The sequence below is a fragment of the Malania oleifera genome, chromosome 5 (assembly GCF_029873635.1).
Source record: "Malania oleifera isolate guangnan ecotype guangnan chromosome 5, ASM2987363v1, whole genome shotgun sequence".
NCBI classification, from domain to species: Eukaryota; Viridiplantae; Streptophyta; class Magnoliopsida; order Santalales; family Ximeniaceae; genus Malania; species Malania oleifera.
This window is the reverse complement of record NC_080421.1, coordinates 94,059,236-94,083,684: the sequence shown is the minus strand read 5'-3', so window position 1 is coordinate 94,083,684 and position 24,449 is coordinate 94,059,236. Positions and strand designations below refer to the sequence as shown.

Here is a 24,449-nt window from a genome sequence, read left to right as displayed (position 1 = left end):
AATAGTCTCTTAAATAATTACATTATTGTTTTAGATAATTTATTTCTTTAAAAGAACATCATTTAAATTATAAAAGTCTATTATCTTTTCGACAAGCATAACATTTCATTGATTTCAATGTATACTCTTTTTTGTTAAACCCAAAACTCAGACAAACAAATGAATAGTTAAGAGTGAGAAATTTGAAAAAAATATTAAAAATTAAAGACCTTTTTTCAAATTAAGTCTTTAGACATAAAAGATTATAAAAAATTAATATATTTGGAGAGGGTTTGGATTTAAATTTGAGTTTAAATAAATAAAATATAAAATTATATTAAAAGTTATTCAAATCTAAGTTCACAAATTCATATTCCCACATGCTGCAAAAAAGCAATTAGATGAAAAATTGGACAAATAGAGGGGCATTCCGAGAATTGAACTCGGGACCTCTCGCACCCTAAGCGAGAATCATACCACTAGACCAAATGCCCTGACTGCTGTTTTGCTTTTACTGAAATTTATAACGCACTTAAAAAAACTTTCCGTCCAATACCACGAGAAAATTGTTCGCGCTCTTTCTGGTTTCTTTGCAATTCCCTCTTAAAACTCTGTGTTTACACCCCTCATTGCACTTCTGCTTGCATCGAATGCTGCCTTTCATTTCGTTTTTACTTGAATTTACACTGGTTGAAGTTCTTCTGAATTGGGCTTCTTGGGGTTGACGACGACGATTTATAAACAAGCAAGTACTTCAATAGCTGAACTTAGCCACACTCCGGCCGAGACCTTCGATACCCAGTTTCTGTCGTCATCATCATCTGGTAATTTTCCTCAATCCTCTCCCTCCCTCCCCCCCTCTCTCTCTCTCAAGAACGCAGACATGGAAGCAGATTCTGAAATATGCCTCGAGCGTGTGTTTTTATCTGGCCAAAAGATGTAGGTAGCTGGGATCTGTCGTAATTAGTAATCTTCATAATCCAATTGACACTTACAAGTTTTTCACTGTGATTTTATATTGTAGAAGTTAGTTTTATGGTATAATCCTTTTCATCTGCAAAATCAGGAACTGAGCTGAAAGATGGACATGAAGAAAAGGACCGAGAATTCCGAAGTACGGATCGTTTTTATGATACTGTGGTGATTGAAGAGCCCTTGATGGGAACTCACTTGGATAATTGTCATGTTGATACTCAAGTGCTGGGCAGTCCAGATTGTGTTGAAAACATGAGTAATGGTGTGGCAGATGAGTGTGAGGAGGAAGATGTTGTGCTTGACAGTGATGACGAAAGAACATGTAAAACTGAACCACTAAGCACTGCCAAGGTGGTATCTTCTGAAATAAATGATGGAAGAGTTGGAAGGGATTCTATTGACTCTGCTGGCAAACAATGCAGTGTAGGTTGGTACTTGCGAGTTCGAATTGAGATGAGATACTTATTGCCGTTTTATGTTTGCTTTCTGGGGGACTAATTTTTCTGTGGTATTATATGAATATTCTTCATGTCATCGGTCTATCAGTGTTTGGAATTTTTTTTCTTTTTGCATTTGTTCTTTCCTTACTTTCACAGGTTTAAGCATGCAAAAGCTGGTTATCTTCTTCTCTGTAATAATATTTTGCAACTTTTTTTGAACTAGATTACATGCTAAATGAATTCTAACCTAAGTTAACATTTTTTGCTTAGCTTTATTTTCCTTGCCAAATTCTAGATGTCTTATATATAAATATATATATATATATATATTTTTTTTTAAATTTAAATATTTCTTTAAAAGGTGGTCTATGTGAGATCTTTGCAAGATGAAGGCTTGGTTTTTTTCGTATTGGGATGGAATGACATGAGTTACATGACCCTTTCAGAGTTTATCTAATTTATGGAACTCCCAGTATAGTTAAATACCAAGTACTAATCTTGTTTTCACATACCAAAAAGTCTTGCATTTACAAATGGAATAGTTCAGTGGACCATTATCATATATCGATTCACTTTATTTTGTCAATTCAGGATGTTTACGAAGGCTCTTTAGTTCTATTCATGTAAATTTGTTGGAGGCTGGCTCTACTTTAGGGTGCACAATTGATTCAGACAATAAGACTTCTAAGGGATATGATGGTCAATCTAATTGTGGCCATACTGACATCAAATCTCAGAAACAGGTTGCAGTTAAGGATGATAGAATGTCCCGAGCAAAAGACCAATTTTCAGTTGATCAGGACCATAATGGCTTAGAATGCAATTTTAAGTCAGAGGTGAAAAGCAAATGTACTTTGGATGGACATGAGGATAACCGCATGTCTCTCGCCAATTTTGAAAGTGACGAAGGGAAATGCCTACCTCAGCTGCCTGGATGCAACAAGGAGTCTGCAAGGATAAGTAACATTGAATCTGAGGAGCCTGGAGAATTGTCACAAGCCACTGCACTTAACTTGGTGGATGAATTTTTGTCGGTTAACAATGTAAACTTGTCTGTCAAGGTTGAACCCAGAAAGACTACTGGGGATAAATCACCTCCAGTCTCAAGTGTGAAGGGGGCTCAAAGTTTGGCCCAGAAAATTAATCTTAGAAACACAATTGGAGAAAGGGGAATCTTTGAATGGGTTGATGGCCATGATGATCAAAGGGGGAGCAATCTTACTGGCAAGAGAGTGGACTCATTCTTTGATTCCGGAGGTCATGGACATGGATCTGGTACCTGGCCAAATAAGCCCAGGGAGTTCTATGATAAAGGAGGTAGCCACATAGGTAATGAGTGTAATAAGAAGATGGAGATCTTAAATGTCCTTGGGGAATTAACAGGTTCAACTGATTCAGATTCAACTCTTTTATTGCACAATTTGAATGATGCTGATTTGGAGAAACAATTAACAGCAGAATTATGTAGGCAGCAGTTGGAAGCAAGTGGTACTGAGAGGGATGCACTAGACATGTTTGATATTGGTTTGGGCACTCAAATAGCTGCTGAAGCTATGGAAGCTCTTTCAAATGCCCTACCTGCCCACTGCAATGATGATTCTGATAAAGGTGAAAATACCTTTGAAGATCTTCCAAAAGGTGTAACCCAGAAGGGTTATTTAGAACATTATCCCTTTCAAAAGACGGTTTGCTCTGATTCAAATCTTGAGAGAAAATTGAAGCAGACAAAGAGACTAACTGAAAATTCAAGCAGAGAAACATCTGCATTAGTTCCAAAGCAATCTAAGAATCAGGAATTTGCAGCAAAAATAAAAACCAAGATGGGTAAGTCAATGGATGGGGTACATGGTATGTATCCTGCCTATGCAAATGCAAGGTCAAGCAGAAGATCTTCTAAGCCTACTAAGCAAAGAAAAACAGAGGAAGTGGTCAACAGGGACAACATCAAAGAGGTTGATACTTTCATTAGTCCATCAACATTAATTGAAGGAATATCACTTGGCAAAGCATGGTCACAAAAGGAATGTAGGAACTTCTCTCCTATTGCTGCACGGACTAGGCATCAGGCATCAGGTACAAAAAAAATGGGAAACGATCCAGGGGCAAATGACATTATGGAGGTTAATGACCATAAAAAAAAATGCATGAAGAGAGGCTTAAATGCTGATGAATTTGAAGTGTCGAGAATTGGACAAAAAATTGCCAACTCAAGATTGAATATATCTGGCAAAGCTAGAAAGAGAAAACGAGGTCCAGAGGAGCATACAGGTGTTGAGGCAGCTGCTTTGAAGTTAGATGTATGGAGCTACCCTAGAAGAAAAAGGACGCATCGAACTGCACCAAATCATTCAGATGGATCTGGAAATCTGAACGCCTTTTCCATGGTAGATGAGGAAGAAGGCATTGGATATCACATAAAAAATCTGAAAAAGTTAAAAGACAGCAGTAAAACCATTTCATTTAACTTAGACACAAAGAGGAAAATACAGTTATCAGAAAGCAATTCAGAAGGTTGCTTGTTAAGGCAGAAACTTGACGGGCCAGGTTCAGCAGTTGATGTTTTTTGTCACAATGCAGCTGCTGCAAATAAGAGAATATTTAATATGAAGATGGTTGGAGTCGAGGCCTCCACTCAATTCAGAAAACTAGATGAGATGGATTCTGTTTTACCTGGTGATCATAGAAAGAAAGATATTAAGTTTCAGGTATCAGCAGGTAAAAAAATTGAGCATTCTGTTTCAGAATGCACCTCTACTGTCAACTCTGACAAAGTCATCGATGTGGCATTGAGCAAGTATATGGTTAGTGATAATCACAGGTCTCCATGCAACAAAAACCTACCAAAATCATCTCTTATAAAAGAGCTTATCAGTTTAGGGATTCCCGAGTTAGCTCCAAGCTTTACATCGAAAAATTTGAGAAGAAGGCGGAATATGGCAAATGTCCGAGTTTTGTTCAGCCAAAACCTAGATGAAGATATAATTAAGCAGCAGAAAAAGGTAGGGTTTATTTCTGTGACTCATTTCTGCCCCCTATTTAGCATGATGATCAGCTGAATGCTTAGTGTTAATTTTTCCTTCACAGATCTTGGCACGACTAGGCATTCCCATTGCATCAAGTGCTTTTGATGCCACACATTTCGTAGCAGATAAATTTGTGCGTACAAGGAATATGTTGGAAATTATTGCTTTGGGGAAACCAGTGGTGACACATTTATGGCTTGAAAGCTGTGCACAAGCAAGCTGTTTTATTGATGAGAAAAATTATATCCTGAGGGATGCAAAAAAGGAGAAGGAAATTGGATTTAGCTTGCCAGTTTCCTTGGCTCGTGCAAGCCAGCATCCGCTCTTAAAGGTAGGTTTGTAAGCTTGCGTTGGTTTTTTTTTCAAAATATGGTTTATCGGTTGCTTGCTTCCAAAATGGAGTTGACTTTCAATTCCATGTTTCTGTGCTTTCAGTGTGTTATGTGCCTTATAGATTGTTTGCCATTTCTTTGCAGGGTCAAATAGTTCTCATAACCCCAAATGCCAAACCTAGTAAAGACATGATTGCTAGCTTGGTCATGGCAGTTCATGGCAAGGTATATCTGCAATTCATCTGCTACAAGTTCACATGTAGCAGTATATTAACTGTCTTTGCTATTGTGAGAAGATATATTTGCTGTGATGTTTTGGATAAGCATGTAGGATGTTGGATAAGATGATAATAGAAAAAAAACATACACATTTGCTCTCTCATTGTAACTTCAAAAGTTGTAAAGAGACGTCATAAAAACAGACAGATAATTGTGTGAGGAGTGTATGTGTGTGCATTGTTCCAGATGCACTTACAAAAGCTGAATGTATTGGTCCAATTGTGTGGTTTTTCTTTAAAGAGACGCAGCATAAATATCATTATGTACATTAGATACATAATCTTGTCTGCATAGTGTATACAGAAAACATGCAGCGTTTTGCTTTCTTACAATTGCTTTTTGATGATGAACCCCCAGCCCGGGTTGAGAGCCAGGTGGGTAAAATTCTAGGTACTGATGCCCCCGTTAGTTTTTGACTTAAAAATTGTTGTTTAATATTATTTGAATGGCAAGCATCATGCAAGTGTTGTACATTCTTAGGGAATTGTAGAGGTATATGGCTCCATGATGTAAGCTACCCAGTTCTCTCCAGTGTTCAGAATTCAGTCTATAATTTCTTTATTAGAATAGTGAACTGATTCAGCTTCCTTACGGGGCATATTGATCTTGATGCCATTTCATATACTGATTTGCACTCACACTGATGTATTTTGATGATCTTTATATGTATGCAAAACCTATACATGTGTTTACCCCATAGTTACTAGAAAATGCAAACACCCTAGCAAACCATGTCTTAGTATGAAGTTTCTGAAACATGGTACACTTTTGCTCCGGAATGCTAATTCTATCAATCAAAGTTTTAATTAAATGTTTTTCATATAACAAAACCTTTTACTAGTTAAAAGTGGGGGAACATCACATATTAAGTCTATTTCTATCATTATTAATCTATTCCGCAATAGAAAATCTCTTCTACATTTAGAAACACCTCAACATCCTCTTCAAAATAAACAAGCGTGATTACACCTTTTTCACCAATATATCTATTTAAATATACCCCTTACATTCCACATTTTAGAGCATGTAGCGTACTGTGATCCCATTCCCATTCCACATACTAGAATGTTCCACGTTCTAGGTAACATTGGTTTATCCTGTAAGGTCATCCAATTCCTATTGATTAATTAGGTTCTTGTGATTAAGATCCATATCCTTACGCTTGCATAATAATAGCTTCCTCAAGTTTCCTCTTCTTTATCTCTTCCTCTCTCTCTCCCTCCACTTGCATCACATGCTCGTTGTTGCTGCAGTTTTCTGGCACCTGTTTCTCTTTTATCTACCTGAGTACGTTGCACCACGACTTTCTCACCTAATATAATGTCTACACTGATCACCACCTTGTTTTCTATTGGATCACATAGCTTGAACCCACCTTTCTTATACCCTAGAAAGATGTACCGTCTACACATTTTACCAAGTTTAGATTTCACCTCATTACAAACGTGCACAGCTGGACATCCAAACACTCTCAAACTAGAGTAGTCTATTGCATTACCTGTCCACACTTCTCTTGTAACTTTCCTATCTAGTGATACCCTTGGCGATCGGTTAAACGGGAAACGCGCCATACTCATTGACTTCACCAAGAAGTTTCTTGCAAGCCCTGTATATAACCTGCCATGCTGCTCACAAAACTCCTTGAACTGAACCAGCGTACTCATTTCCAATGTTTGACTTGAGGATCTCTCTCCCGATCTGATTTTCCATCTCAACCACAAGTTAAACCTGACAAACATCTCTGACTTGTGCCGCATGAAGTACATCAAGACCTTTCGTGATAAACTCACGAAGTACATATGTCCAACCTGTGATACTACCCTCACCAGTCCCCAAACATCTGAATAAATGTAGTCATCCATATGCCCTAACCGCATATGCCACAAAACAGTGTTATTTGACTTAGATTCTACAGCTGTAGCTCCACCTACAATTGTGGTGATGGGGATCAGCATGCCTTACCCATTTCTTTTGCAGCTATGGTGACACGTAGATGACTTCCACATGTCCACTCCTTTGCTGATATGGTGACACATGGACGACCTCCCGATGTACACGTGGGATTATTTGAAGACTATTTGGATGGAAGACTTTATTATTATGCATCTACTTGAAGACTTTATTATTATGATGATTTGTATTTGCTTGGATATGCTATTTCAAGACTAATTAGGTGCTTGAAGACCCCAAATGAAGTATTGAAGCTAAGTTTGAATATTGAATATTGATAGGAATTTCCTTTGCAAAAGTTTGAAAGCTTTTTCCAATCAATTTGATTGTGTAGCATGAGGCTACGCGTTCTCTTCGGAGATTAGGTAGTGAGAGACCGCTATTCTATCCAGCGACTCCATCTCCACCTCCCCTCTCTAACCCACGTGGCCTGCCCCTCCAACACATCCACACAGCCACACAAAATACACCCCACGGCCACCTCCCCTCCACTCCATTGCTACGTTCGTATCGGTATTTCAACGCTTGTTCAAAGGACCTATGATGTGATCTAAGACTTGTGTTGAACAATGTCAAGTCATCCAAACAAATCTCTTGGTAATTTTAGTATTTGTGTTTGAATCCTTGCTATATTTTGTGAGCCATTTCTGGTAGATTAAAGTACATCTTTGAATAACCCATTGAATCCATAGATTGTAACATTGGTACTTGCTAGCTTAAATCAACTAGATGAATATTAGTTTGTTAACATAAAACTTATATTCTTGAATTTTTGAAATAGCATCTTTTCAGCATATAACTTGATTCCTTTGTGAAAGAACCAATTGGGCCTTAATTGTTGGACAAGTCATACACCTTTTCAAAATCCTTGAATATGTGAAATATTGCATAACTTATGGTATTTATGGTTAGTTAATTGAATTCTTAATTTAAAGTGTTTCGAGTGTATGTGCTTGTGTGAGGGTTGAACCTTAGGACTAGATCGATCCATCCGGTCCTACATCATCTTGGTATCATAGCCTAGGTCGAATTAGGCGAACCCTCTAAGTCCCAACATCTTCATTTTTCTGCCTCTGAATTGATGTACAATTTTCTCTATCAAAAACTTCCCATCTTCGAAAAGGTTAAACACAAAAGTTGTGGGAAATTTTCTTAGCATTCTTTTGATACCAAGATCGCCCTATTTGGAGTTCTCTAGCAAAAGTTATGCCCCAAATACTGAAGGGCGTGCGCGGGTGAAATTGCCCATCCATTAGCAGCTTGCAGGATTTCAGTACTATCTGAAACCGTCGACAATTTCAGAAAATAGTCAATGGTTTGGCCCTGTACAACTTGTGCAGATTGTGAGTTTTGGCTATTTGGAACTTAGTTTGGTTAGGTTTACACTTGACCCTACTTTGTGTGACCAAACACCATTCCAAGGGCTTCCCTAGTGTTGTCCGAATCCTTCCCCAACCCCTAGGATGTCTATTTAAGTCCAGAATCCTTACTGAGGTCATAGGACTAATATTGAGAGAGATACCTCAATACATGAGCTATCAGGTGAGCTAAATGAGAGTGCTAGGTTGAGTGTGTTGAGACCCATTATGAACAGTCCCAATGATCAAGAGGATTGGCATCGCATATCTATTTTCCATACTTACATTAAGTGTGAGAGTAAAAGTTGCAAGATGATCGTAGATGGTGGAAGTTGCATGAATTTAATTTCAAAATCAGCTTCAGAAAAGTTAGGTTTGAAAGTTGAGCCACACCTACAACCTTATAAGGTAGCTTGGGTTGACACCACTGCCATGCTTGTGAACCATAGATGCCTAGTTCCCATTAAGATTGGTGATTATGAGGACAAGATTTGGTGTGATGTCCTTCCCATGGATGTTGCCCATATTTTTGTTAGGAAGACCTTGGTTCTATAATTTGGATGTCTCACATAATGGACGTACCAACACTTATTCATTTAGATGTAATGGTAAAAGAATTATTTTGAGTCCACTAGGGCCGAAATGTGAGAAAAAGAAGAAGGGAAAGACAAAAACTAGTGGAGAATCATTGAATATCATAAGTAAAAATCAATTTGAGTAGGAGAGTCGAGATACATAGGTAGTATATGAGGTTGTTACGAGGGAGACTGAAACGCCCCTTCTTGAGCATGGAACGCGGCTAGAAGTAACACCTATACTTTCCGAGATTGAAGATGTTATCTCTGAACCACCTAGTGAGTTGCCTCCCTTGAGAGATAGTCAACATGTCACTGATCTTGTTCCTAGTTCATCTCTGGCTCATTTACCACATCATAGAGTGAACCCAAGAGAAGATGAGGAGTTGATAAAACAAGTGAATAAACTAAGGGAACATGACTTTATTCAGGAGAGCATAAGTCCATATGTCTGCCCTACACTCCTTACCCTTAAGAAAGAAGACAAATGGAGCATGTGCATCCATAGTAGAGCCATACATAAGACCACCGTCAAGTATAGGTTTCCCATACCTAGACTAGATGATATGCTTGATCAGATGGTAGGATCCAAGAATTTTTCAAAGATAGACCTTAAAAGTGGATACCCTCAAATTAGGATCAAGCTGAGATGTTTGGAAAGTGAAAACATCATAGCTTGGGATTTGTGTCTTCCTATGGTTGAGTTTGCATTCAATAGTTTAGTGAATAGGACCACATGCCTTAGCCCATTTCAGGTTATCACAGGGTATAGTCCTGGGAAGCCCGTAGATCTTATTCCACTACCACCTAAGTCTAGAGTGAGTGAGCAAGCTGATGCTTTTGCAAAGCACATAAATGATCTACACTCTGAAATAAGAATGAAAATTAATTTGAATAATGAACATTATAAATCTAATGCTAATATACATCGCAGGTTACAAGAATTTTTAGAGGGTTATATGGTTATGGTCCGTATTCATCCCGAGCCGATTCCAGTAGGAAAGGTAAGAAAGTTGCATGCTAAAAAGATGGGACCTTTTAATGTTTTATAGAAAATTAGTTCTAATGCTTACATGCTTGATATTCCTATTGATTTTGGTATAAGCAATGTGTTTGCTGTTGAAGATCTAATACCTTTTTCTTGAAGCATCATCTTTTGTGGAGCCATCCCATACTAACCTTGCAGGTGATTCTACTCCATTCCCAGCTCCTTATGAACATGAAAACCTGAAATTGCCTTTGCCTCCACTTTTACCCATACCAAAGAGCCTTGATGAAATTGAAGAGAACTTGGATGACAAGACAACATTTACACGAGCAGGATCATACCAAAAGTTCTTGGTCAAGTGGAGAGGCAAGCCACTTTTCGAGCAGAGCTGGATTCTTAAAGAAGACTTCCTTCGTCTCAATTCGGAGTTGTACTTCCAGTACTTCACTTCTCATTCTTCAGAGAAGAATTCTTTTGGGCTTGGGAGAGATGACGGGGATTAGCATGCCTCACCCTTTTCTTTTGTAGCTATGGTGACGCATGGATGACCTCCCGATGTACACATGGGATTATTTGAAGACTATTTGGATGGACTTTATTATTATGCATCTACTTGAAGACTTTATTATTATGATGATTTGTATTTGCTTGGATATGCTATTTCAAGACTAATTAGGTGCTTGAAGACCCCAAATGAAGTATTGAAGTTAAGTTTGAATATTGAATATTGAAAGGAATTGCCTTTGCTAAAGCTCAAAAGCTTTTTCCAATCAATTTGATTGTGTAGTATGAGGCTACGCGTACTCTCCGAAGATCAGGTGGTGAGACACCACTATTCTATCTAGCAACTCCATCTCCACCTCCCCTCTCTAACCCACATGGCCTCCCCCTCCAACACATCCACACGGCCACCACAAAATACACCCCACGGCTACCTCCCCTCCACTCCATTGCTGCGTTCATCTCGGTATTTCAACGCTTGTTTAAAGGACCTATGGTGTGATCTAAGACTTGTGTTGAACAACGTCAAGTCATCCAAACAAATCTCTTGGTAATTTTAGTATTTTTGTTTGAATCCTTGCTATATTTTGTGAGCCATTGCTGTTAGAGCACATCTTTGAATAACCCATTGAATCCATAGATTGCAATATTGACACTTGTTAGCCACAATCAATTGTATGAATATTAGTGTGTTAACCTAGAACTTGTAATCTTGGCTTTGAAATTAACATCTATATGCATAAAGCTTGATTACTAGACAAAGAACACTTGGGACTTATTTCTGGACAACATCATACACCATTTTAAAAATCAAACAACATGTGAACTATAGCATGATTTATGATGTTTATGTTGGTTAATTAAATTCTTAATCCATGGTGTTTTGAATGTATGTGCTTGTGTGAGGGTTGACCCGTAGGATTAGGTCGATCATTCCCGTCCTACATCATGTGGTACTCAACAGTGCATAAATATTTCCCGCTAACTTTGTCCCTTCATCGCCATTAAGTCACCTTCACGCACCTTCATTATCCCACTTTTAGACTTGTAACTATACTCGTTACAATCTAAAGTACCCAATGAAATCACATTCTTCCTTAGATCCGGTACATGTCACATAATGTTCTCACAACATATCATACATTTTAATTCTGACATTTCCTATTCCAACTATTTTGCTTGAAGCATTATTTTCCACTAGAATAGAACTAGAATTAACTGACTTCTAGGTGTTGAACTAATTTCTATTTGGTGTCATGTGATAAGAACATCCCGAATCTAGGGTCCAAAAAATCTGTGAGGCGTTCTGACCCCGATGAAATAGAAAGCATATCACCATCACTGCTCCCCGAGTCTCCTTTTTCCACTACATTTGTAGATTTTGACTAGCCCTTTTGGTTTTCAGCATTCCCCTTCTTTTACTTCGGACGCTCTGGTTTTACGTGCCCAATTTTCCCACACTTAAAACACCTTATGTCCTTCTTCTCGGACTGCAACCGAGATTTGCTCTAGAACTTGCTTCTCCTACATTCCTGGTTACCCTTTACCACAAGTCCTCCACCATGTGAAATTTCACCGCTGGCCATTTTTCTTTGATGAAAACCCAACAATGTGCTTGTTACCTCTTCCAAATTCAGGATTTCTTTACCCCATGTTAGAGTAGTAACCAAGTTCTCATACATATGAGAGGCAAGTAGGAAATTCAATAGCATCAACGCCTTGCCTTCCTCCTCAAACTTCACATCAATCCGCATTAAATTACTTACAATTTGATTGAATGCATTGATATGTTCAAATCTAAACCTTCCACCATCTTAAGCCAATACAACTTTTGCTTAAGAAATAATTTATTCATAAGAGACTTAGACATATATCGGCTTTCAAGTTTCTGCCTAATAGCCGCAGGAGAATCCTTTTCCATGACGTGATACAGCACGTCATCGGCCAAACATAATTTGATAGTCGCCACAGCCTTCGCTTCCAATTCATTCCAACTTGTTTCATCCATGCTTTCTGGTTGAATTCCGTACGAAGCCTTCACCATATTTTGCTGCATTAATAGATCCTTAACACTTCTCTACCATAAACCGAAGTTTCCCATTCCATCGAACTTGACAACATTGAACTTTGCAGAAGAAGTTCCAGAAGCCATTACAACAATGCTTTGATACCAATTTGTTGTAAAAAATGAATGCACAGTGGAATGAAATATACAAAACAACAATCACGCAGATTATAATGAAAGTAATAACAATGACAAAGAATTATGTGGTTCGGCAATGCCTATATCCATGGGAGCAATCGGCAATGTGATATTCACTATCTTGTGTCCAAAGACATGAACATTTAGAGTTGCAACATATACAACGTATATATAATCCTCTTGGAGGTTTTCCCCCCAAAACCCAACCTATCCAACGTTTCAAAATTCAAAATTCGAAAACCAGCGCTAGGAACTTGAACCAAACCATCAATGGTATCAGACATACCGTTGACGGTTTAATACCAAGAGTAAATAGTCAAAGTAACAGGCTCAGAACCGTCGACGATTTCAATGCACCTAGGCAAACCGTTGACGGTATGATCCTGCAAACCGGCTTCTTGTTTTCTACCATGTTTTCTCATTGTACATGCATTCCACTTAATATATAAGCCACATATTACAACAAAATGTTAGCAGAATTTCCTAATTGTCTTTATTTTGTGCTCTTCCACACTTAGAAACTCAGAATGTGCCACTTCACTTGCCGATAGTCAGCATCATCTTCACACTTTGTCTTCTATTTTTTGCAGAACAGAAAGCAATTTTATAAACTTACAAATAATGTAGTCGAAGAAAAACAAAAGTTCATTGTAGACTAGAATAGCCTTTGATAATTTCAAAGCGTCGTCCTTTATGTCCTGAAACAGGGATGGGAAAAAAGTTATTTGTTCAGAATCGTTTAATTGTCTTTCAATTTAAACTAGTAGGCAGTTAGTTGAACTTTCAATTATAAACATTATTAACAATGCATCACAACTCGACACACTCAGAAAGCAATTTTGAAGTAAAACCGTCGACAGTTATGCCAAACCGTCGACGACTACATCAAACCTTCGACGGTCACATTTGTCCTCTATAGATTTAAATGACGAAGATCCGAGACAAGTTATCACAATAAAACTAAGGAGCGTCAAAGATCCAAAGTCTATTGTCTGAGGATCATTTATGTCAACAAATCAGAGCCTATTAATTTAAAAAAGAGGATATATGGCAACAATTCAAATTTTATCTCAAATCATGGGATTTATAATTGATCATTTATTGTCTCCTATGTCATGTAATCGTGTATAAATACCCATGCTTGTGTCCTCTCTAAAGTACTTAGTGTTCACGACTCAGCTATTGAATAAAAATGCCATTGTTCTTCATGTTTCAATTTTTTCTTTATGATATCAGAGCCATTGTGAACACTGTCAAAAAAATAAAATAAAATAAAAAAATCCTAGCCCTTGTATTATCCATATATTTTTTTTCACCATTCTATTATCCATACATCTCAATGCTACATCTTAGCATGGCAGAAGTCTGATCGTCTTCTTCGAGGATGGATTGGATCCGTCAACATCATTTATCAATTATAGATGCAAAAGTCATCAACAGATCAACTATCTTAGGAAAGAAGATCACACAACAACAGCCGAACATATCTGTACCCTCAAAGGCTGCTCTTCATTATTATTTTTTCTTTTCGCAACAAACTTTGCCTCCAACCCCGACAAAGTTTGCAGGACGGTATTAACAATGAATCACAGCTCGGCACGCTCAGAAAGCAATTCCGAAGCAAAACTGTCATCGGTTACACCAAACCGTCGATGATTGCACCAAACCTTCGACGGTTTCATCAAATCGTTGAAGGTCACATTTGTCTGGTACAGATTTAAATGACGAAGATCCAAGGCAAATAATCACAATAAAGACTAAGGAGCTGCAAAGACCCAAAGTCAATTGTTTGAGGATCATATACGTCAACAAATTAGACCCTATTAATTCGAAAAATAGGATATATGGCAACAATTCAAATTTTATTTCAAATTATGGGATTTATAATTTATCATTTATTGTCTCCTATGTCATGTAATCGTGTATAAATACCCATGCTTGTGTCCTCTCTAAAGTACTTGGTGTTCACGACTCAACTATTGAATAAAAATACCATTGTTCTTCATGTTTGAGTTTTTCTTTAAACATAAATAAAGGAATGTGGGGATGCACATATCATGTACTTGTGCTTTGATGTTACTCCGCAGTTTGGATCAAGTCTACCACTGTCTACTTGAAATTTGTATATTTTACTTGTCTGTTTACTACAGGGCTTTCTATGCACCGTCACCTCATAAATGAAATGATGTGTTTCTGATGAAATGCTTGCAGGCAGTAGAAAGAATTCAGACATCGATAATAGTGGATGAAAATATCTCAGATGATAAACTGATTATTTCTTGTGAAGAAGATTATGCAATCTGTGTTCCTTTCCTCGAAAAGGGTTAAAATCGACCATCAGTTCTTATTTAATACAATCAGTAAAGAGCTTAGTACTGTTACAGTTATCTGACATTACCCATCCTTGCAGGAGCAGCAGTTTACAGTTCAGAGCTTTTGCTGAATGGCATTGTTATTCAAAAACTTGAATGGGAGAGGTCAGTGTCAGTATAGTAACAAAGCATATTATCTGAACACAATTCTTTTGGTGTATTGATGACTTGTGAGCACCGCAGTTTTGATTCCACCCAATGATATAAATAGGGAAAACAACTAAAAATTCATATCCTGTATACATGAGACAAAGATGAATCCTTTTGCTTTTTTTTTTTTTTTTTTCATAAATGCAGTCACATGCTCGGACTGATTTGGTCCGTAGTTAATTCATAATCAGCTAGTGCTCTCAGCACTCGTATTTGATTAACATTTTGGAACTAATTTTCTTGCAGTTGTAATAAAAATAAAAAGCAAACCTTTTTTGCTTTTCAAGTTTGGAAATACTTTCAAAACAGTAACCTATGATGCCTGATTTCCCCTTAATTTCTACAACATCATTGGACAGTTCTGTGGACCAGCACTGCCAACCATGCCACTCGAGGTGAGGGCAGATATTTTCCCACCCATTTTGGTGTATTATTCGTCTTGTGGCATTCGTATATTCCCTGAATAGTAGTGAATATTACCATCCATTCTAGAGACTCCCCAACATTTTCTCCCTTGGCTGTTTAGGATTACTACCAAATAAAAGTTCAAGATGCTATTATAGTTTATTTAGTCAGCCACAAATAAAGCAGAATTACAAAGGCTTTCTAAGTATATGCAGCTGACAGGTTGTTTACTTTGATGGGCATGTTGGGTGCTTTTTTTTTTTCAGTGGGGCGAAGTTAGTAGCTGGTTGGTTTTAATTATGTGGCTATGTTCACCTGTTTCACAATTGGGTGCTTCTCTTTCCTTGAGAAATGAACAATATTGTCACCTACTTGCTTTTCTCATTCATTCTTTGTTTTTTTTAACCAATGACAGACATCGGCTCTTTGCACGTAATACCAGGAGGAATTAATTGGGCATATGGTTGAGGTAAAATGGCAATTATTCTCATCATGAATATAATTGTACAGTATTTTATGTTTCTTTTTTCTTTTCTTTTAAATGAACCAGCGCAGATAAAAAAAAGATGTGCTACAATGTTAAAATGTATCTCCTAGTGTTATTATTTATAGATGTGCTACCAGTTTTGTGTGCATGCCTTGTTTCACTCACCCTATCTAATTTAATCTTCAGGCTTCAATTTGTTTGATTTGTTATAAACCCAATAACACATCATTGTGTTTGGAATGAATTTTAAATTTGGCATATAAGTGATTTGGTTTTGCTTGATATAGCAAGAATGTCTTAGCGCTGGAGGAGTCCATGGGTGGGCTTGATATACATGGGTGGGCACCAACTTGACTCAAAACCCCTAGCCTATTGGGTCTTGGGCCCAACCATGTATATAAACAACCATCTTCTACTCTATTTTTCCAATGTAGTACAAATTCGCGAGTAGAATTCTCAGTAGAATGTCGGATAAAATTGGTGTTTTAACTTTTTAGAATCTTTTTAAACATTTTTACCCATTTTAAAAGATTTATTTAGGGTTATTTACTTTTATGATAGGGTATCTGTGTACGACATGAGTTCCTCAAGTTTCCCTAAATTATACTGCACTTGCCAAAGTTTAAATTGTGATGGTTTGATGCTTAAATTATCAATTTCTGTTTTAATGCTATCCCTTATACAATTCAATGAAATTTTAGGAACTATTTTTATTTAAAAAAGGCAAGACTGCTAGAATTTAAAATACTTTAAGGTCGTGTTTGGAAGTATGGATTTTGAGGGCATATTTGGATTTTGTGTGGATTTGGAAGAAACTCACTATAACCTTGTACCATGTTTTGTCCAAACTAGAAAAATCCAAATCCAAGATTTGAATACCAACCTCCTAAACACATGGTAAGAATGAATCTTTACTTTCAACATCCATTGCTCTTGTCTTCTTATTTTTTTGCTTAGGTTTTGTTTTGAGCTGCTCATGATCTCCTCCTATTCGAAACCCCATTATTGTGTAACGAAATTTGTTTATTTCTTTTTTGTAATTTTATTATTATAAAGAATTATAAGTTTTCTTGATTAAATTTAAATTATTTTTGTCCTTGGGTAGTTTATTCCTTTAATCAAAACCAAATTACTCCTATGTTTGATTTCCATAAAGTGAAGCAAGGATTTTTTTTTTTTTTTTCCCATTGTTTGATTCCCCTCCTATGGTCCTAACACTAGTCACTACCCTATCATATATATCCTTAATGACCTTAGTAGATCTACTGCAAACTCCCTTCTTTTCTAAGACCCACCAAAGAACTTCCTTAGGTACTCTATCATATGCTTTCTCTAGGTCAATAAAAACCATATGTAAGTCCCTATTATTTTCCCTAAACTTTTCCATTAAACTTCGTAAAAGATAAATAACTTCTGTTGTTGATCTTCCAGGCATAAAACCAAATTGATTTTTTAAAGCCTTTGTTTCTAGTCCTATTCTATGTTTAATTACCCTTTCCCATTATTTCATCGTATGACTCATAATCTTAATTCTACGATAGTTATTATATTTTTGAATATCACCTTTGTTTTTGTATAGAGGTACTAACATACTTTTCTTCCGTTCTTTTGGAAATTTTTTGGTTTTTATAATATTGTTGAATAGACTAGTTAACCATATATTTCCTTTATCCCCTAAACATTTCCAAACTTCAATTGGTATTTCATCTGGTCCTATAGATTTCCCACTTTTCATTTTTTCTAATGTCATCTTCAAGGACTCTAATTTTGCGAATAGATCTCCTGTTTTGAGTCTTCTTCTTATTTGCTACTTCCAAGTTCAATCTTTTATTTTGATTTTCATTAAATAACTTATCAAAGTATCTTCGCCACCTCTCTTTTTGTGCCATCTTCTCTAATTAAGACATTATCATTCTTGTCCTTTATACATTTTATTTCACCTAAATCTTTACATTTTCTTTTTTTAGCACTAGCAAGTTTATAAATGTCTTTTTTTCCTTTTGTATCTAGTTTAATATATAAAGTATCATAATACCTATGTTTAGCTTCTTTAATAGTCCTTTTTTGCATTTTTTTCTTGCATCTTTATATTTTTCAAGATTTTCTATATTTCTACAATTTTGCCCTATTGTATATTAGTTTCTTTTTTTCTTAACAACTTTCTAGACTTCTTGATCCCACCATCTTCTTTACTACTCGAGTATCTACCTTTGGGCTCATTTAAAACCTTTTTTTTTTTTTTTCCTTTTCTTACAATAGCATTAGCCATTTTATTTCCAAACAGTATTTGCATTTATGTTACCCCCTACTGTCCAAACACACTCTTTGATCATTTTATCTTTTAATTACTATATTATCTCCCTTCAAGTTCCACCATCTAGTCTTCTTGTGCTGATTTATGTTACTCGTTCTCTTCTATTTTTTAATATGTATATCTTCTATGACTTTATGTTGTGTAGCTAAACTTTCACTTGAGATAACTTTACAATTCTTTTAAGATAGACGATCCTCATTCCTGGTTAAGAAGAAGTCGATTTGGCTTTCATTATACTTGCTCTTAAAAGTTATTAAGCGCTCTTCTCCTTTTATAAAATAAGTATTCAATATAACCAAATTATATGACATGACAAAATCTAAGATTTTTATCTCCATAACCGTGGCCTTTATGTATCCTTTCATATCCTATATCATCCTATCAATGTGACCATTCAAATTAGCTCCTATGAATGTCTTTTTAGACGTTGGTATCCCTTGTAAAATACTATCCATATCTTTCCAAAACTGTCTTTTAAAATTTTCTACTAACTATCACAGACCCCCAAAATAAGGCTCAATTGAGGGCCGTGCAGCACTCGTTAGAGGCTCTCCCCCAACAGAGTCAGCCAATAATCACCCGTTCAAGCTTGCAAACATGGGCACCACATAAGTCTCGACATCCACTCATAATCATGAAATATTAATATAGACACCAATAGATCACAAAGGAAAGAGACATTCAAGCTCAATGATAAATAAGGTTATTTTTATTCAAGCAAGAGAACAACTATACAAGCCATAACACAAGTAATTTGGTACTTATTTACAAATCCCTGGAGAATACATGTAAAGCCATCTCTCTCCCCCATTTAACCCCCATTACATTGTCACCTCCTAAAAGTCTCCCCCACTCATTCTGTTGACGACCTCATCGATTTGTTGTAAATAGTCTTCAATCTTTAGGTTCTGTTGTTGTTGTCTTGAAGTTCATGAAATCTTGATCTTCTGTGTGAGATGCTTGAGGTCTTCTGTCTTCTCACCACCCTTCCTCACCTAACTATGTGTTGTTGTTGACGACCTTCATCATTGCTGACTCTATCTGCAAGGATCTTCGCTACGTCTCTGGCTACTATTTTTTTGCTACATCTCTGGCCACCATCTTCATTTTCCGAAGGGTTGAGCTCCTGCACTTCTATTTGTACTGATATTCTTCATTGACATGGGGCTGTTTTAAGTCGCTGCGAGGAAGTAGTAGTGAATGGATTGGCCTTTCGTATTATCTTAGAAGTTTTCCAGGTAGTACTTCTTCAAGTACTAGGTCTCCAGCTTCAACCTGTCGTGGTCATCGGTATTTATCTACATAGGTCTTTGTGAGTTTGTAGGCTTTCAAGCAAATGTCCATCCTAGGAGCCATCAAAATAGTGTCGCAGATTTGATTGCTCATCTGTCACCATCTCAACAAGACATGATTAGTTGCAACATATTTCACAAAATTAATGCAAAATTAATACATCTAATAGGGAAACATAATTTCACAAAAGCTGCAAGTATTTTTCCCTCATCCCTCTTGCTACTTGTGCTTTCGGGGACTCCCTAAAAGCCTTAAGGCGCCCTTCATACTCTTCTTTTCTCCCAAGTCTGTGTTCAAGACTTCTGTTTCCTCTTGGAATGTTTTCAAGGCATTCAAGGTGAAAACTAAGGTGTAGTCCCAAGAGGTCGGGTGAATTGGGTTTTAAAAGTTTCTTTTAACTCTTTCTATAAATTCAATCTCAACCTTTCAATAATCACAAATGTAATGTTTAAGTTTTAATCACTAGACTAGTTGAAAATTGAATTCAAATTTTAAGCATCTATGAATGAGTATGTCAACTTAATCTTGCAGCAATTTCAATCAACACCCAACCAATGAATTGATTCAATCAATATCAACACAAACCAATGATTCACAATATAATACTTTCATCTTTTGAATATTCCAATCCACTCAACAAGTTAATCAAAACAAGATTCACACTATAGCATGAATTCAGCAAAGCTTCCGAGATTTAGCGATTGAATAACTCAAAGTAGAGTTTAGTAAAAGCCCCATGTTAATAGATTTAATAAAGCACACTTGAAATTTCCAACACTTTTCCAAAACTCAGAATTTAAATAAACTTTCAATTAATAAGTCTTGGGTGTTAATCAATTGACGTACTCCCTTATGGTTTCCGCAATAAGTATTGATCAACCAACGTACTCCCGTTTGGTTTTTGCAATCCCAAAGTCAAATTAATTTTCGGTTTATTTAATATTCAATCAACACAATTTATAGATTTGAAATAAACAACCACACAATTATATGTGTGCAGAAAATTAAAGAGAGTTTAGGGAAAGAGAGAGACCGAGTTTTTACGAGGTTCGGCTATACCCGCCTACATCCTCGCCTTAGGCAACACCACCTAAGGATTCCACTATTACACTCATTTACGGGTAGGAGCAACCTTACAATCCCTCCTTCAATAGGCTAGAGTACACCTCTCCAAATGATACCCCACGCTTGGTACAACGATTCAACACCCTAAACCATCAAGAAAACAAGAAAGAATTCTTGTGTACAAGAAATACTCTCAAATAGAGCAGATTAGTACAAATATAGCACAACTATTCAATACTTAAAAGTAAATATCAATGAAGAATGAAATTGAAGCTCAAAGAGTATATCACCGAGATCTTTATTGGATTGATTCAAGACTCAGAAGTTTTGCTTAGAGATTGGTGATCAATGACTCAGTATTTCTTAGAAAATCTCAGCAAGTAGATGTGTGCAAGAAGGCTTTGAGAGAGTATGAGCAATATAACTTGAACATATTTTCAATTCTTGGTATTGATTTGATTTGAGAAATCATGTATTCATAGAGCTAAAAAGTCATAAATTCGTGTTGCCCAAGTTACTTGAAGTGTTTCCCAAGTTTTTACAAAGTTTGGAGCACAAGCAACTCATTTTGGAAACTTTAAAACGTTGTTTAAAAACTAGCCGTTATGAGGGTCAGTTGCCTGAACCCATTGGGGTCAGTCGCCTAAACCCATTGGGGTCAGTCTCCTGACCTTTGAAAATTTGCGCATTTTCAAGGTCAAAACAGGGTTAGTCGCTTGAGGTCTCAGGGGTCAGTCGCCTGATCCTATACTGTCTGTCAAATTTAACTCAGCAGAAAAATGTCAGTTGCCTGACTAGGCAAAGGTCAATCGCCTGAACAGTTAAAAAACTGATTTTCAAGTTTGTTTCCAAAAACTATAGCCAACTTGTTTTGATACTTTTAAAGAGTATTTTCTGGGATTTTCAAAATATGGTCTCTAAGTCCATGAATAACCCTAATCAGCTTCAAAGCATTCAATTTGATATTTAAATGAAGTACTTACACAAGACTTCCTAAATACTTTAAAGACTTTCTAATCTTAAAGTCTTCATGTATCTCTTTGCTTTCGGTCCATTTTGTCTTGAGCTTCAATATCCTTTAAGCTTCCATATGATTTTTCTATCTTTGGCTTTTTGAGCTTCCTTTTGATAACTTGTCTTTGGGATACATTCTTTCATAACACTTGTGATCTTGAGCTTATAAACCTTGAACTTTTGAACTTCATATGCTAGGATTCCTGAAACATCATCACTTAACCATAACATGTTAAATTTACCTTTATTTATTATCATCAAAATAAGATTTGAAAGCCATGTTAGGCCAACAATCTCCCCCTTTTTGATGATGACAAATAAGGAGCAAAGATGAGAGAACCTTGATGACTCCCCTTTATAATATGCATACTTTTAACAATGTTTGGAAAAATCATTCATATATATCACAATTAGGGTTTTAGATGTAAGTTCAAAATCTATATGTCATAATAAAGTATTAGTGCATTATAGCTCATTTCAGCATATTAGCATTAGTAACATGTCTCAAGTCATCATATCATATCATTATTAGAGCATTATCTCATATATTTTTACATTATAGCTCAAATTTCTCAACTTGCATATATTTCCTCATTTTAGCTTTCTCTCTCCCCTTTGCTTATTTATTATTTTCAAATATGCTCTCATTGTTAATATGTCCCCATTTTTCTATGTTCTCATATTTGCTCTAAATTTTCTCTCCCCCTTTGACATCAATCAAAAAGAGAACAAAGAGCATAACTATAAGGATATTCAGAATAGTGCATATTCATTTAGTGCAGCAAGGAGTACAAAAAGTCATGAATATAGGGAGCTACATGCCAAAAAGGAACAACAAAACATTAGAGATGCAAAACCAATGCGTAGAGAACTTAGATACAACACAAAAAGCAACAAATATATCAATCATCATCAGAAGCATCATCATCATCAGTTGCATCATCTGCACCATCTTCTTCAGTACCCTCTTCACTTCCTTCTTCAAACTCCTCATCAGATGCATCATCACTGGGAGGTGCAGAGCTGATGTCCATGGGAGCAGCACTCCGAGAAGAGCTAGCCCTATACTGCTCTATGCGAGTAAGGCGCTAGTCAAGTAAGGAGTAAGAGTCTGGAGTGAAGCTACATTCTCTTGAAGTGAGTGTAGTCCTGAGCGCATGTCACTACTAAATGTAGTGAACTGATGATGGAATGGCACAAACCAAGATGGAGTATCAGATACAGGTCCTTGTTGCTGATTCGGAGGTGGAGATACAACTGTTGGCCTTTGTGGTTGTCCTCCTTTCAAAAACCAACTCTGCTCATGCTTTTCATATCCCATTTGTTTTAGGGTTGTAGAATTGAAAAGATTATACCGAGTTCGCTTAATGAACAGTTCAGTAGGAGTGGTGACACTAAGATGTGCAAATAGGAGATTCAGAACACCACCATATGGAAGAGTGACTCGACGAGCTTCCAATTTAGCCCACATTCATTTCAGAATTAAGCTTGACAAATCGAGTTTCTTCCTTTTCAGCAAACACCATAACACGAAGCAATCAACATAGGATATGTGATCATATGAACTGGCTTGGGGTGGGATATTGTTCGTGATTATTTTCTGAAGTATTTGAGCTTGAAGGTTCAGCTGTTTATACAATGGAGGATGTCCAAAGTATACCGGTTCCTCTACCATAATCAACGACAAAAATTCCTCGGGAGTGAAACCTTGCTCCATAATCCATGTTTGAGCAAGTGCCGGACATTCAAATTCTCCTGGGCTAATGTGCAATATAGGGGCCAAAGTCTGTGGAGTTAAGACTATTTTCTTTCCCATAACCTCAGTGGTCAATACGAACTCCCTTTGTATCATATTTGCATGAAATATTTTCACTAAGTTCGGATCCAAGCCTTTCGATTGATAAACCACAAAATTTTTCCAGCCAATGTCTTGAAACATTGGTAGGATGTAGGGAAATTCTGAATGAAAGAATGAGGTATCAAGAATTTTACTGAAGATTGGTTCCGTAAAACAAAGATGAGTTTTGTATTGATGCTTGGATTGAGGAGTTACGAGCCATTGCTCGATATTTCCGTCATCTCTCCCTGAGGAAGCATCACGATTCGCCATAGTCTTAGTGCGAGGCATCTTGAGAATAAACTAGCGAAGGGAAATCCTTGAAATCGTGGAGAAAAGATGTAGGAGAGTGATTTTGAGGCCTTAATCGAAGGGTTTTGAAGCTAAGAAGCAAGGGAGATCAAGAGAGGGAGGCTCGGGTGAGTGATGGTACAGAGGTCAGTAGACTAGGATCTGAAACATTAGGGTTTTCGCACTTAAAATATATAAGATCCCGTCAGTTCAGGCGCCTGAGGTTTCAGGCTCAGTCGCCTAACATTTTATGAAATGCAATTTTCAACAGGCAGTAGCACTTCAGTCGCCTGAGGTTAGAAGGCTCAGGCACCTGACCCTACTTTTTGCACAGTCCGATTGACTGAGCTTCCAAGCTCAGTCGCCTGACCCTCTCAACCTTTTATATATTCTCTTCTCTCAACATGAACTCTTCCTAAACAACTTCTGTTGACTTTTTGAGTTTGATCCCTATTTTGATGCCGACAAAGCATCTGTATCTTATGTGTGTATTTAGTTTGTGAACAAGTTCATATTTCATCACATACATAAGGTTTAAGGGAAATGGAGGCCAAGACGGATCTTAATGCATATATACCTGGTGTACTTCATAAAGTGAAGAGCAAAACATCAAGAAGA

At 36.8% G+C, this 24,449-nt stretch overlaps 1 protein-coding gene and 1 non-coding gene across 6 annotated transcripts in view; one reads left to right on the top strand and one right to left on the bottom strand.

Annotated features, from left to right (window-relative positions):
• Positions 1-401: 401 nt before the first annotated feature.
• Positions 402-473, bottom strand: TRNAP-AGG (transfer RNA proline (anticodon AGG)). Its single transcript has one exon. It is a non-coding gene; the product is annotated as a tRNA-Pro (tRNA).
• Positions 474-610: 137 nt separating this feature from the next.
• Positions 611-24,449, top strand: part of LOC131156526 (uncharacterized) — a 39,581-nt gene continuing 15,742 nt past the window's right edge. For 2 of the 5 annotated variants that reach the window (XR_009137018.1, XM_058110289.1), the window contains exons 1-8: positions 611-803; positions 1,046-1,381; positions 1,986-4,393; positions 4,479-4,748; positions 4,894-4,974; positions 14,815-14,926; positions 15,014-15,080; positions 15,946-15,999. Coding sequence is in view for 4 of the 5 variants with exons in the window: in XM_058110289.1 (XP_057966272.1) it covers positions 1,138-1,381; positions 1,986-4,393; positions 4,479-4,748; positions 4,894-4,974; positions 14,815-14,926; positions 15,014-15,080; positions 15,946-15,982 (3,219 nt within the window). In the remaining variant the exon portion in view is untranslated. Of the gene's footprint in view, positions 804-841; positions 919-1,045; positions 1,382-1,985; positions 4,394-4,478; positions 4,749-4,893; positions 4,975-14,814; positions 14,927-15,013; positions 15,081-15,945; positions 16,272-24,449 lie in introns of those variants that run through there. The other 3 variants (XM_058110288.1, XM_058110290.1, XM_058110291.1) reach the window with 3 other exon arrangements.